Source organism: Ascaphus truei, chromosome 3 (assembly GCF_040206685.1).
Source record: "Ascaphus truei isolate aAscTru1 chromosome 3, aAscTru1.hap1, whole genome shotgun sequence".
NCBI lineage: Eukaryota > Metazoa > Chordata > Amphibia > Anura > Ascaphidae > Ascaphus > Ascaphus truei.
Genome location: NC_134485.1, coordinates 398,782,803 through 398,799,194, shown reverse-complemented (window position 1 = coordinate 398,799,194; position 16,392 = coordinate 398,782,803). Strand labels below are relative to the sequence as shown.

Here is a 16,392-nt window from a genome sequence, read left to right as displayed (position 1 = left end):
GAGTGAGGAGGAGGACGGGGGATTGAGTGAGAAGGAGGGGGTGGGGATTGAGTTGGAGGGGATTAAGTGAGGAGGAGGGGTTGGGGATTGAGTGAGGAGGAGGGGGTGGGGATTGAGTTGGAGGGGATTAAGTGAGGAGGAGGGGTTGGGGATTGAGTGAGGAGGAGGGGGTGGAGATTGAGTGAGGAGGAGGGGGGGATTGAGTGAGGAGGAAGGGTTGGGGATTGAGTGAGGAGGAGGGGTTGGGGATTGAGTGAGGAGGAGGGGGGATTGAGTGAGGAGGAGGGGGTGGGGCTTGAGTGAGGAGGAGGGGGGATTGAGTGAGGAGGAAGGGTTGGGGATTGAGTGAGTTGGAGGGGGGATTGAGTGAGTTGGAGGGGGAATTAAGTAAATTGGAGGGGGGATTGAGTGAGGCCAGCCTTGCTCTAGGAGACCCCAATGCACTGCAGCGGTATGTAATGCAGCCCCCAATAGCAGTGAAAAGCCTCTGAAAATATCATTCAAATTAATTAAAAAAAATATATCACTTATTCATGGCAGTGTCTTCTAATTAAAATTATGACATTCAATGAAAAATACACATTTCTGTTTTCATTTAAATCGTTTCAATCATCTATTCAACATGATCAACACATCATTTCAAAGAAATTATGTGTCATACAGTACTGCACCGACACAGTTTATTCTAACTTTTGCCCGTTATGAACGGGGCTTTTTTCGGCTGGCGCCAAAACGGAGCCACGAGCGAGCCGCATCTACCCCTTCCCGCGCGTTTATTAAAAAATTCACCCTCAGGATGTACCCTGGACCTCCACTCCAGGCCAAGGGGCCCTGAAGCAGTCCTTGCTCTTCCATTACTCCCTGGTGGAGTAAGGGGTATAGTCTCCTATCCACTCCCCTAGGGGAGGGAATGCAGATTGGCAGAGCCCTGCACAATTGTTAGGGTGGACCAGCCTCTCTCAAGGAGGCAGAGCCACTGACTAAATTTAGCAGTGCAGCTCCTTAAGTACAAGGGAAGTAGCTACCAGGTCTGAATCCATGATTGGACACACACAGGCCTAGTCCCACCGCATCCCCTGTCACTCAAGTAGCTACTGTGAGTGAGGAAAACCCATGATAACTCCTGGCAGACCTGATCTTACCAGGACTTACTGCCAGGGAGGGCAGACTTATTAGCCAAGGAAACCAGCCTGGCTACAGTTACTTTTACAAAAATTCTGAAGGTTTAGAAAAAATGTTAATGCTATTACTTAAATAATTTAAACATGTGATCCACTTTTTCTAAAGTGTTTTCGCATAGATTATACTTCTATTGAAATGCATGAAGTAGTTTGAATAGTTAAAGGCATTGGCAGAATTTGCTATAGGATTGTAGAAACAGTAGAACTGCTGTATTAATCAGTAAAGGCCGAGATCTATAACGGGTGCTGAACTCCATTTCCCAAGCCCCTCCACCCCAACAGTTCAGATTTTCACGATATCCCTGCTGCAGCACAGGTCGCTCGATCTGCTTCAGCACAGGTTGCTCAATCAGTCCTTGATTGAAGACTGAGCCTCTGATTGAGCCACCTGTGCTGAAGAAGAGACTGATTAAGCAACCTATGCTGAAGCAGGGATATCCTGAAAACCTGACCTGTTGGAGGGAGAGGGGGGGCTTGAGGACTGAAGTTGAGCACCCCTGATCTATAGCATATACCCGGTACACGTGGAGCACAGGAGAAGTAAAAAGGATGTTCTCATTTAATCTGTTCTGTTATTTCTATTGTTACATACCTTTGGCTTTAAGAAACTAACTTTATCTATATTAACTACTGATGAGTGTAATGTTTAGAAAGTGATTAGTTTGGGACCTGCTGAATTGCACATTATGCAGTTAGTAGTTTTAGAAACATTGTGCCCAGAAGCAAACAAAAAGGGCTTTTGAGATTGTAACTGCTCACAATTATTAAGACATATTATAATGAATACACACAGGACATATTTCAGGTGCTTTCATTTATCCGGACAGTATCCTCCTGCTGATGAACGGTTTGAGACACATGACGTCGGTGTTCTAAATGCTAAACTACATTTTTACTACACAACATGAATGCGAGAAATAATTTTTGAACTGTACTTTGCACAGCTATTGCGCGTCTATAATAACTAAAAACCTATAAGCAGAGCAATTTTGACAGTAGCAACCTGTTATGTTTTTATTGTAGCCCGTTTGGATGGCATCTGTATGAGTATATTAAATGCATTTAAAAGACCAAATGACAGATTCATGAAGAAATTAATTAACTGAGCCTTTTGACTTTTAAATATAGAGATGCTCATCTGTCATTTAAATGTAGGTATATGCTAATTGCTAACATTATCAACGATGTCAAAGTTTTTCAGATGGAACTTGTGTATTGCAATTCTCATATATAATGCCCTACAAGGCTTTCTTGCCTTCACCTTCAGTGGCTTTATTGTAAGGCCTGGGACATAGTCCAACAGACCCCGCTGAGCCATGCTGAGCCGCGCTGAGCAGATGAACTTACCCCCTTCATCTGTGATCAGCGCGGCTTTAGCAGCCGCTTCCGCATGCGTGCGGAGGCTCAGAAATTTTCAGGGGCCAGGAAGGTTTGAATTTCGGCGCTGGGGGGAGCGGAGGAGCGGTCACATGACCGCAAACATCCAATGGGAGTGAGGGACTAGCCCCGCCTCTGCCACGCCTTCACCCGCTTCCGCCCCGCCCCCAAAGCGCGCTCACTGCCTCGCCTGCCAGGACGCAAAAAGCACTAGTTTGAGCAGGCGAGGCAGAGCAGGAGTACGGCTCAGCGCGGCCTGAGGCACCATGCCCGAGGCCTAAGGGACCATTCCAGTATATACGCTACCAACACAATTATAGAACAACCATGTGCAAAGCAAAATATTATTCATTTCTTAATGTGGGCTGTTTCTATCCCATTTATTTAATTCCGGTTTGGTATGTCCTATTTTGACAACAATGCATTATTGATTGTTGTTGAATTAAAAAAAGGTGGTATATTGAACCTTTTGATGCTAGCTTTACCATTGAATGTAAAGTTACAGTAGAGATTTTGGTATCGTGTTACCACTACAGCTAATAGCACAGATCCTATCTGTCTATCCTGTGCACCTTTAACAGAGCAGCATTTAGCTTACCAGTGTAGATTGGATTTAGATTGTAATAGCTTCTCGCGGACCAACATGAGAGTTCTTCATTGAATTAAATTATAGTGTTGAGAGCTTCTGAAAACTCACAGGTCTATTCTCTAAGTGTACTGTTACGTGTACTGTACTGTGGAGGAGCATAATTAAACAATAACAATCACACTATTACAAAGTGCACAAGACTACATTTATTTATTTTTATTCATCTTTTCTAACAACTAAGCAAACATGCGTTTCCCTTGAATGTAACTGATGCTGAAGTATTTTATTTTGTGCATTACATCCCAAGAAAACAATTTATAAAAAATATAGATCTACGGGTAAAGAAAAACTCTTTAGGGGTTCCATATATTAACAGAAGAACGGACAGCTCAAACCTTCATCTTTTTTTTATTATTTTTTTATTTTTATTAACAGGTGGCAATTTGGATAGCACTTTTGACATTGAGAAAGGCGTGGGCACTATCATCATAGCAAAACCTCTTGATGCAGAATTGAGGTCCACTTACAACATGACCATAGAAGTTACAGACGGAACCAATATTGCAACCACTCAGGTAAACTACACCATCAATTACTGTCATATTCATACTGGCGTGATAACAGGAATGCAGTTAGCTTTAATAATGCTTTCTGGTTTAAGAAAGTTGGTACTCATCAAGCAACCAACAATTTACTAGAGGTGCAGTCTGTTTCAAAATGGCCAGTGCAGTTATAATACACCAGAAGATCCACTTGTTGCATTTCTATTTAAAAAAAATCTCTCAATAACAAGTAGTATAGGTAGTGGTTTTAAATTTGAGAAAACTAAAATAAGGTAAAAAAAAATAATCGCTAAAACATTTTTCAGTAATAATAATAATAATTACTAACAATAAGTGTAGTCTCTGCCTCAGATGGTCATAAAATGTTGTGTGAAATATACATATTTATTGTAAATGTTATGATTCTATAAATGTTTTGTCTTATTTTTTGGTAAACATATAAAGCTAGCAGGGCTACCACTAATTTGCAGTGCTGAGTATCTTGTTTTGTTTCTTCATATTAATGAAGGGAGTTGTGGTCTTGGGGGTTTTGCCAAAGTAAAGTGTGTTGCCAACTCTCGAAACTCTAACTTCTGAGGTATCACTGAGATTACAGTACTGTAGGTCACTTTAGTCTTATAAGGGACTGACCCTTTAACCCAATAAACATGTACTGTAGCTGTTCTTAGATCGCTTGGCCTAAATGGGAAAGACCCTTTAGTCTATTAAACAATCCCCATACTCATCTTTATATAGAGGGCGTTGGGCAGAGGGACTTAGTAGACTTGGCTGTTGTGCTGAGCAAGAACAGAGAAAACAGGCCCCAAAATGACTGGGCCCAGCACTGTTCGGGGGGTGTCTCCTCAGAGGACTCCACCACACACAGGCTGCCATGAAACTTTGATCAAAGACATTTTTTTCAGGTTGCTGGCACTAAAAAACAGTTTATTTACAGCTGTTCTCCATTAAAACAGCAATACTACACCCCCACCTTTTTTTTTTGGTTATTATTTGTATATGTAAAGCATGTGACAATGTATAATTCTACATTCTTACGTAAAATGGCAATCGGTTGGTTCTCCTGTTATGAATCTGTAAAAATCATGATTGTGTGCCTAACTAAATGGCTGCCTTTCAGTTCCAATCAATCCCTCAGTCAGTGTAACTCAGCATCTACAATGTATCCAGACATTAATAAGGTAACGTTATCTATAGTTACAGTTTGCTGCGCAAAGTGCTGGGAACATTGGCAACAAATTATGACAAACGGGAAAATGTTACAAAGCTCTTGCACTGCTGGGGAAGTGGGTTAAAACCTGCTTTAGAAATCCAAGAATGTTCAGTATATTAAAACTCATTATAATGGCATAAACAGTTGAATTGAAAAAACAGCCACTATTACCTAATACGACAGAACTATATATAAGATAACATGTTTTGTTGCTTTAATTGACATGTACTGTATACTGTATACTGTTTTTTCAGCCTATGTGCTTCAGTGATTAATTCTAAGATGATTATATTATCTCAAAGATGGGCTTACCAACTGTCAATGAAGCGTAGTGACACTTACTTATGAATACTGATGACTGCTGTAAACCAATATCTGGCTTGTGCAGATACAGTACAATGGTAGTGACTAAGCAGGTGCACTTTTTCTCTACTATCACCATGTTCAACCAGATCTGCATATACCGCACACATTCTACTCATTCCTCACACTCATTCTACTCATTCCTCACACTCATTCCTCACACTCATTCCTCACACTCATTCTACTCATTCCTCACACTCATTCTACTCATTCCTCACACTCATTCTACTCATTCTACTCATTCTACTCATTCCTCACACTCATTCTACTCATTCTATTCATTCCTCACACTCATTCTACTCATTCTATTCATTCCTCACACTCATTCTACTTATTCCTCACACTCATTCTACTTATTCCTCACACTCATTCTACTTATTCCTCACACCTCATTCCACATACTCATTCTACTCATTCCTCACACTCATTCTACTCATCCCTCATACTCATTCTACTCATCCCTCACACTCATTCTACTCATTCCTCACACTCATTCTACTCATCCCTCACACTTATTCTACTCATTCCTCATACTCATTCTACTCATTCCTCATACTCATTCTACTCATTCCTCTGTAACGCTTGCGCTAACCACGAGCAAGACAGGACCCGGTAATGAGGTGGGGAAGTATTGAACTACGCACCCACAGCAGCGGAAACGTGCCTGGAAGGCGGATTGTCAACGTAGCCGGGTCTGGGTTGGAGCGAGTGGGTTAGTCAGATACTTGCCAAGGTCTTGGGATGGAGAGATTAGAATGGTCAAAGTCCTTATAACCGTGGTTTGGGGTTGGAGAGATCAGAATAGTAGTAGTCCGTGTAGTCGTGATCAGGGTTGGAGAAATCAGCAGAGTCGTGGGTAAGCCGGGGTCAGTATCCACAAGAGTTTCCAAGTACAAGTCGGGTCGGTACACGAAGGGTTAACTGTAGAGAGAAGCACAAGACAGGGAGCAAGGCACAACAGACGTGGAAGCACAAGGCTACAACTAGTTATGCTTAGCAACGTAAGACAGGAACTGCAGGATATTTAAAGCACACAGGAACCCGTCACAAGAGGGGCGGAACGGAGGGGCGGCCTCCGCGGGGGCAAGGATTGGCTGCAGGAGACAAGTGGGCTGAACGTACTTGCCACGCAGCTGGGGAGTGGTGCACGACATTACGTGTGCACGCGGCGCGTCCGTGGGGGCGGAGTGAAGCTCCGTGGCACTCTAGAAGACCTGCGCATGTGTGAGCGCTCTGTAAGCAGAGCGGGGGTGCGTTCAATCCCTGGTGCCAGAGAAGAGGACTGCGAGACAACAGGTAAGGAGGGAATATGTCGCAGAGGATATGTTCCCCGATTCCTTAAATCCTCACACTCATTCTACTCATTCTACTCATTCCTCACACTCATTCTACTCATCCCTCACTCATTCTACTCATTCCTCACACTCATTCTACTCATTCCTCACATTCATTCTACTCATTCCTCACACTCATTCTACTCATTCCTCACATTCATTCTACTCATTCCCCACACTCATTCTACTCATCCCTCACACTCATTCTACTCATTCCTCACACTCATTCTACTCATTCCTCATACTCATTCTACTCATCCCTCACACTCATTCTACTCATTCCTCACACTCATTCTTCTCATTCTTCACACTCATTCCTCACATTCATTCTACTCATCCCTCACACTCATTCTACTCATTCCTCACACTCATTCTACTCATTCCTCACACTCATTCTACTCATTCCTCACACTCATTCTACTCATCCCTCACACTCATTCTACTCATCCCTCACACTCATTCTACTCATCCCTCACACTCATTCTACTCATCCCTCACACTCATTCTACTCATTCCTCACACTCATTCTACTCATTCCTCACACTCATGCCTCACTTTTTGACATTGCAACCTTTACCTATTACCAAATAGAAAACCATCAAACACAAAGTGTTGGGATGTTACCTGCAAATTGAGGCCATTTGGCAACCCTTCTCCAAGACGAAGTAGGAAAATAATCAGAACACTGAATATTTTAACGAACATTAATAATACCGATAAGACAAACATATATTCAGTGATAAAACAAGCGACTTTCACCGTAAAGATTGATTACGCTTATGTTCAACTGCTAGAAAATAATGTAGCAAATATAAATCTCTTTGATCTGTGTTATTGAAGTAGGGACAATGTAACAATCTTTCAGCAAGTATTACATCAACATGGAAATAAATTAGTTTTACTTATTTAAAAAAAGAAATTATATCATTGGTGATTTAAAGAGGCAATGCAAGGAGGCGATTTTTTCTTTTTGCTAATTTTTTTTAAACTTGCGATTAAAGCAGGGGGTCTCCGTAGCTGAACCCCATTCTTTTCAGCTCAGGGGACCCCCTGATTCCCGAGATACTTACCTCCGTATGGGGTAGCGGTAGCCGCTCCACTCGGCTCGCAGGGTTCACGTAATGGTCAAGTTTCAATGCTCCTGCGCCCTGCGGGCCAATAGGAAGCCGTGACATCATCAGGTTCAACAGGTGACCCGGGACATTTAAACTTTGCAGAGATACTGGCACCCCCCTTTGGAGGTGTGTGTCTCGGGAAGTAGGGGGGGGCACCCCGGAGCTGAAAATAATATAACAAAAAGCGCATCAATGGCTCCTTTAATTGCGGAGTGCGGCTAAGTGATGGCAGTCCAGTGACCTGACATTCCCCAGCTTTTGACCTTGTGGGATATGACCCATGATTTTACCATAACATAAGTTTTGTAATGTATAAGCTATCAACATACTGTGCCAGTGTTCCTCCAGACGGATGTATTTTTTCGGGAACTTGAGCGAAGCGCTTGCCTTTTCTATACCTCTACTTAATTCATCATTGCTCAGGGCCATGTTTAGAAAAGTGATTACATTTTCAACACTGAAGGTGAACGCCATCCTTCACATGCCTGCTCTGAATAAATGTATTTTCAGCCTGTAGTGTTCCAAATATATAACTGAAAGCAAAATAGGGATTGCATTATACAAACACTGTAACATTTTGCACACACGTTTGTGTCTCCCCCTTACAACATTCCCAAGGGTCTCGACAGCATCTATTTAAAAGACTATTCCGAGCATGCCTTTCCAGAAGGATAATCACTTGGATTACAGCAGTTATGGGGTTTCCCTACTGCTTATATTACATTTTATACTGATAAAATTGAGTTTTTAACATTACATAACCATTTTTTTTCTCATTTCTAATACTATGCTATTCTTATACAGTTTGTCCTATCTAATAATACAGGTAAAGATCTTTAAAAGCAAAATATACCAATTTTCTGGTTTAAAACATACTGTGTAAGCATGCAAGAGAAAGAAAATACCATTACTCAAACAATTACATTAATTGCATGCATTATTTGGTAATTATCTACTGCTGTGCATTACTTCTTTACTACTGCTCAGAGATAAAGTAGTTTGTTACTGGTTCAATGGTTTATTGATCGACATCACTATATCTTCCTACACAACCCACAATAACAATGCATTCTTAAATACTGTGTAATTGACCGTCTACTTACTAAAATGTGCAGGCTCAGTTTGGTCTTTGTTCCCTAAAGTGTTACAATGGCAAAGGTAAAGAACATTACCTGCCTGAGTCCTAAAAGAGGTTATACTGGGATTTAAACAGGGTTTTTATTGGTCCTCTTTCCTATACTAGCTGTTTAGCTCATTCTTGCTGATATCATGCACAATGCTGTTGTCGATTAGGAAAGATTAATATGAACAGACTGCTTGATAATAACAAGTACTTTAAAGATAAAGCTACTGTTTATGTTTGAATCATGTTAAGTATTTATACACTTATTTAAAGCATTTGAATTGCTTTATTAGATGTTGGAGGGATAGAAAAATGAAGCCATGTGGAAGCCTGTGTGTTTTCCTAGGATCATTCGATGGCCGTTTGTAAATGGCGGTGTTGGCTGGGTCTGCAGGGATCCTTGTGCTACGCAAGTCTTTAATAAAAGTTCAGCAAGGCACGCAACACAATAATAGCAATTTTACTTCTGTTTCAGCATCTGGTACTTTTACAAATACTTAACTAACACCGTGTTTTGGTGGTGTAAGTCACTTTGTAAGATGCAGATGAGGATAACTGGAAGGAGAGCAGAAACATGGGGGAAGTACTTCTCTGAAGTAGCATTAGATGCATGGAAAAACCTTCCAGCAGAGTGGGTGAAGCCTACTACAAAAAAAGAGAGTTGAGCATGCACTGGGGATGATGCAAGTGAATCCCAAATATGGAAAAAAGATTGGGAACAAACGGAGCTAAAATTGTAGAGCAGGTGGGTAGATGAGCAGATTAGATGAGTGGGTGGTCATTGAAAGTTTTGAAAAATATTTTTTGGATGTACCCTTTCCCAGCATAAAGCCATACAGATAACGATCTGTGCAGGCACAGGGTGAGAAGAACAAACCCCTGTAGTGGAGCACACCTTACAAAATGATTAGTTGAGCAAGTTTAAAAAGTAACCGTTATTGATATTATAATAACATTTTTATGACATCAATAAAGGTTACTTTTTAAACTCCTATTCATTCATAATTTTGTATGGTCCACTACAGGGTTTTTTTCTTCTCAACCTTGCCGGCACAGATCATTATCTGTATCCAACACACACCCCAGGCAGCACCCTACCACACGCACTATCAAGTGGTTGAGCAAGATATCCCATACCCCTTAATCTTCAAACCCATACTGTATGTATACAGTGGTCATTACTGTCTTATTCAGCACCACTACATAGTAATAAGCAACTACTGTAGGCCATGATTTGTGAAAAAAACAAATGGTGTTACCCACAGTGGCGCTTTAACCAAATCCGTGGTATTCCTTAAAATAAGAATATATATATATATAGATATAGTGATATATGGAGGGAACATTGCAGGATCTCCCAAGATGTGTGAAGGTAGCCTGCACACCTGGTGAGTAATCAAGAGTAATCTTTACTCTTTGAAAAAGCCCTGAGTGGGTGAAACGCGTAAGAGCTGCGGGGGGTGCCATCCCTTCTCTCTTTTTTAAAATCCATGCCATAATAAAGTATCTTCTAGCACAGTCCAGCCTTCGCTATTTTGTTGCGCGGCCGTGCCCGCTGTTTTCCCTCCTCCCCGGTGAGGACACTTCGCCTATATAGTGATATACGTGCTTAACTAAATACATAATATAAGTGCATAAAGTACATATATATATATATATATATATATACACACACAAAGAATACAAAAAAGGAGTCCAAATACAAAAAAATTTGATTTGCGGCTCAAACCCTATTGTAGATTGCTTTCTCAATCCATATGTTTCTCAAAGATCCAGGTTTTTTGGGGAGCACAGGTACAGACGAGACCACGAGTATTCTATAGCTTACCTTAAACTAGCCCGGTTACATTCTGGGTATGTGCAGGGTGTAACCTGGCTAGTTTAAGGCAAGTTTAAGGCATTTCTGCATTGACTAATGATCCATAGGATTAACACAGCAGGGGTCCCTGGCAGTCCCATTCAGTTTGAGTGGGACTGCCAGGGCCCCCCACTGTTAATCTGATGGGCCATTAATGAATGCAGAAATGCTGTGTCTAGTTTAAGGCAAGTTTAAGGCATGTATCCAGCATGTACCTGGGTCTTTTTGGCGATTGCCACTGGTTTGTGTTAGAATAACCGTGGGCACTATAGTAATATGTAAAAAGAAAACATACAAACAATAGTGCAATATGTTTTTAGATGATTTTAAGGAGTTTGTTTCTCCAAAATCCAACAGAGTTTGTACTCACAGATTTCTCAATCTTTTAGTGCATATCCCAATCAGTGGCAATTCTGTGTCTTTGCGGGGCTGTATCCAATATAGCCACAAGTATAGGGACCTTCATGGGATAAGGTTAAAAGACCACAAATAGTGTAGACTGATAAAAGCTTTGTATAGAGTAAATATATGATAAAACACTCACATGGTGTCAAATCAAGGTAAGCATTTAGATGAAAATATCATGAGCGGGCAGCTGGTATCCAGAGTGATCGCCTCACTCTTCTGCTCAGCAGCACTCGCGTCGCCGTCTCCGTGATTCCGGGTTGAATTCCCTGATGATGGACTGGAGGCAGGTCTGCAGGCAGGTACTGATGCAGCCACCAGTATTAGAACACTTACTTGGGAGATTCTGGGGCAGTCTCACAGTAAATGCCTCAACATTGCCTCAACATTACTGTGAGATTCATAATGGCCCATCGGATTAACACAGCGGGGGGACCCTGCAGTCCCATTCAAACTGTATGGGACTGCAGGGACCCCTGCTGTGTTAATCCGATGGGCCATTAAGAAGCTCACAGAAATGCTGAGGCAAGGTTGCAGCAATGTTGCGGCATTTACTGTGAGACTGCCCCAGAACTCTCCCAGGCAAGAGTTCTAATACTCGTGGCTGCATCTGTAGCACTGTGTGCAGCGTCCCACACAGAGATTTCTGGATCAACTGTACGTGTTTCACCGTTGCTGCGGTTTCATCAGGAGTCACCTACAAATACAGATTCATCATCTAAAAAAAATATATATACTTTAAAAAAACAAACTATATTAAAACATACATTTCAATACATGTTACCAGTCATTAGGATACTAAAGGTTATCTCCTCAATCTAGGGGTTAGCACCTCCCAGTTAGGAACCTGGTCAGTCTTCTCTAGGGTGAGTTGATTAGGTTGGTTCTAAGTAATAGGGTGGGGTTATTTAAGACTAACCAGGAAGGTAAACTAGGTGGCAGAAACTCTAGGGTGCAGTGCCCCCTTGGGGATTGTCAAGTCTGCTGGGCAAAAAGACTCCCACTCCCAAACAGGAAGGACAGCACAGATAAGGAAGGTCTAGAAGAGGGAACACAAAGGGACAGGTTCCTGCTTCAACTACACAAGAGAGACACCCCGGTTAATCCTCTGCTCCTTGGGAGCCATTCATAACAAAAGCCTGTAGCCCTCTCAGGTGGTAACTCGAAAGAAAAGACACTGCTTGCTCCTATTGTTCAATAAAGACTTTGTTTTATACAAAAGTCCCTGGTGCCCTCTTTTACTCCAGCAGTAGCTGGTGTTCCCACCTAATGCTACCTGGTCCTGTACCCATGGAGTACCAGCAGGTGACCTGAGACTACACCGCAGCTACAACTCTCCTGTATTGACACCCAGTAGATCCAATAGCTAATAAATGCACCACAGTGCAATACCAGATTGATAGTGATTTCACCCCAGCACTCCTGCTACATGGTTCTGACAACACACCTCTAACTACTAGGTTAGAAATATAAAATAGTCATTAACTCTTTGGTGCCAGTGATGCCACCTAGGCCCTCTCAAGGGGAGTCAAATAGCCTTATTGGCACCAAAGGGATTAACTGATCATTAAAACCACTTACCTCCTCCACAAAGAGGTCTCCCATGATCTCCAGGAATGAATCCACTAGGAAATCCCTATGGGCCAATGCCAAGCCATAACAAAAGTGTGGATTGTTAGGTGTGTTGGGCTGAAATGGAGGTAATAAGGATTGGGGATGGGAGTTGGTTGGTTAAGCTCTTCAGGGGGAAGGAAGTATGGGTTAACACCTTGTATACATTGCGGTAAGTAAGGCCTCTTTGAAATGCAGAGGGGGCTAGTTAGGCTATATACAGTATTAACTCCATTGAAGCCCTCAGTGGCCATTGCTATGGGTTGCCCATGACTAGCTGGCTACTTAGTCTGTTAAGGGGTAATGTATGGGGGGGAAGTTAATTTCATGAACTTTTATCATATAATCTTGGTATTCTCTCCCCTCCCTGTTTCAGGGTCTGAATGGGAATATCACCAAGTACGTTTAGGCAATGGAAATGAGGTCACATACGTCCATTATTTTGCATATAATTATGTTAGTGAATAGTGTTACATTAAGGAAAATTAAGTCAGCTCCTGTTTTAATTAACATCGTGTTTGTTGTTCTTGATTTAACAGACCTTACAGGATAATTTTATATATATTCCAAAGCGGCCGGTTGGCCGAAAACGCCTATTGCCATTAGTGGGAGTTTTTGACCAATTACTGTGCTAATCGGCCGTTTCAGAGTATATTGAATAAACCTATAGGCCTCTGTGTCCTCCTGTGCTAGAAAGGGCATTATAGCATGCTGCTATTAAATATGGCCTTCCATCATTTAAAACACATTTAACTTATTCAGTACAGATGGTTCTACTAAAGCCTGACTTGAAATTTTGATGTAATCAGTTTGAAAATACAGCAGGCTGTATCCCCTCAAGTTAGATTCAGCTACAGGTTTACATTCATGGGAAACCAGTCGGATCTTTACTCATCAAGAATCTCCCAATCGGTCCTCTTACTACAGTAATTTAGCGAGCTTAATGTACGTTCACTTTGAGGATCTGCAAAGAGGATGGAATGGCCATGTGTACCAATGTCGGGGGTGAAATGGAGGGGTTTAGTACATTTAAAACATCATAGACATACAATAACCTGTGAGTATTTCTACAAAATCTCAGACACAGAAGCGCAATTTTTATGGTACATAATTCAAAATTGTACTTACTGTTCTAATTTCTTAAGAATTTGAGTAACACTGCAGATGTGCAATAGTATGTACAGTACTGCAATTGATATCAGCAATCCTAACACTTGCAAGTAAACTTTCTTTTATTCCCCTGTGTCATTCACTGCTACTTCCCTGGAAACTTATGAAACTTTTCATTCTTTTGGTGAATCATATGTATTCTTTGTCAGAATAATGCTTGTGTGTTAACTCCTGTTGTGCAGGCTGCACTAGTGTCAAGTATAAACTTTGGGGAACATACATTTTAATAACTTAATACTGTACAATTGACTTAATCTACAAAACTTGTTTGTTTTTTCCCACGCTACACAAAGTAGTTTACTGAAAATCTAAATGAATTTTCACACATTTTTAATATTAAGGTTAAGGTTTACAATGGTGACCATTATAATCAAGGTTAATTGCAGAAACGGACGTTTTACATGCCCATTCAAACTCTAGAGCAGTTGTTTCCAATCTTTTTTTGATTTAGGAACCGTTAGTGAAATTCTGCGGGACCCCAACCCTCTCTAATAGCGCGTCTGAGGTCAGATGCATTGTAAGGAACCCCAACCCTCTCTAATAACGCGTCTGAGATTAGATGCATTGTAAGGAACCCCAACCTTCTCTAATAGCGCGTCTGAGATCAGATGCATTGTAAATTCTTCTGTATTTGGTGCAATTTTCAAATGGCCTGAAAATTACAGGGAACCATATAGGGATGCCTGGGGAACCCAAGGCCTCCTAGGAACCCCTGTTTTAAAAATACTGCTCTAGAACTAGATGGAGTACAAAATAACCATAAGCAGCATACAGGAAGGTATTTCCAGTGGCTGCTGCAAACCTACATTTGAATTACCTCAAGAGGGTTTTAGCAATGGAAAGAAATTGAAAGATTTTAAAAAAAAAGAATCAAGTGTAGGGGGAACTGATTGTGTACTCTGTAGGCATTAATCAGAAACAAAAACAATGCGAATCACGTTAACGTCGAGGACATAACAAATCAGACAAATACATACAAAGCAAAAATCTGGACTTTTGCAGGTTAGGGGCTTGATAGTTTGTACTGTACGAGAGGTCTCTGGCAAAGCAATTAGCCAAGAAGAGAGCATTCGAGATTTGTAAAAAGGCCGTTTATGGCAGTCTTCCAACTTTTACACACTTTGAATAAGCCAGAGGTATTTGTTATTGTCCTGTTCTTATTTTTGTGTTGTTTTTTTTTAAAGTTGTTCAGTTACTATTTTGAAGATGAAGACTTTGGCAATGCTGTGAGCGTTAGGCTGGGGCCATAGAAGGGGAAGCAGGGCTGGACCGCGCTGACGCTAAGGCTCGCCTGCTGAAATCTGCGCGATTTCATGTCCATGTAGGCGAGCCAGCTGGCGCGATCGGAGGCGGGGGGAGACTGAGGGAGGCGGGGCAGTGACGTCGCTGGGCCAATCGCCCGCGACGCACCGACGTCGACGTCACGGCGCCGTGACGTTGACGCTGCTCCGTGCTGATTGGATGTTTTCAGCCGACAGCGCTCTGAAAAACAGCTTGGCTGTCGGCTGAAAAATCCAGCGCCTCAGCACGCCTGCGGACGCTCGCGTGAGCCCCCTCTCAAGGCATCCTCATTGAGGATGCAGGGGCTCAGCGCGGAGCGTCCGCACGGCTCAGCGCGGCCTGTCCGTCTATGGACTCGGCCTTACTCTGCTTCATACTGTATCTAAGATTAGTGGCCACAAGCTTCTTTATTTGAAACTTCTGGAACTGTGGGAAGTGTGAAGCAAGCAGCAAGAAAGGTGTGCTGACTATAAATTGGGACAGAACAGGATGCAAGCAGAGATTGGCAAAGATTCCCCAGTGCAGAGACATATGCGAGAAAGGTGCTTTCTATAACACGCTGAGGCAGTGCTAGCAGTGCATTAGAAAAAGGAGGAAGTGTTTTACCTGAATATTTTACATGATGGTTAATCTTGAACAACATAAAAAGACAACGAAATGCGACACGTTTTATTCCCAAAACTGTTTTTTTTAATGTTGATAAAAGCTCTGTGAAATAACAACACAAGTCTGAGGTTATATTTTACAGAATAGACAAATAAGTTTATTGCTTGTGCGGTGCACACGCAGAGGAGAGTTTCAAAATAAAACCCTCCCAAAGACATGGTGCATACAGGCATTATTTATACACAAAATACTAAACCCACGCCCCCTCTACAAGGTTGCGTGTCGTCACTACGTATGCGTAAAAGGTAAACAAATTATGCACACGAATACATTGAGTTGATGACATTATGGGATGTCTAAATGAGATGATTCAGCAATAATACTTTATTAAGCTGGTGACCTTTTCTCTACATACAGAAACCATCCCTATCAGTCTGGCCTTTTTCATAACATTGGCACTTTGCTCAAGGTTTTTGGCTTAGCTGAACCGCTCAATATCAATTGGAACTTCAGAAGAAAAAAATGTATTTTAAACTAACGTTCATTCCACTTTCATACAGACAATAGACAATATCAGGCACCTAAGATGGATGCTGACTCAAAATG

The 16,392-nt window shown here is 41.8% G+C and overlaps 1 protein-coding gene across 7 annotated transcripts in view; it reads left to right on the top strand.

Moving 5' to 3' along the window:
- The window catches only part of FAT3 (FAT atypical cadherin 3), a 555,353-nt gene that overhangs the window by 406,183 nt on the left and 132,778 nt on the right, over window positions 1–16,392 (top strand). For all 7 annotated transcript variants that reach the window (XM_075592531.1, XM_075592536.1, XM_075592534.1 and 4 more), the window contains one exon: window positions 3,583–3,722. In XM_075592531.1, the coding sequence (XP_075448646.1) occupies window positions 3,583–3,722 (140 nt within the window). The remainder of the gene's footprint in view (window positions 1–3,582; window positions 3,723–16,392) is intronic.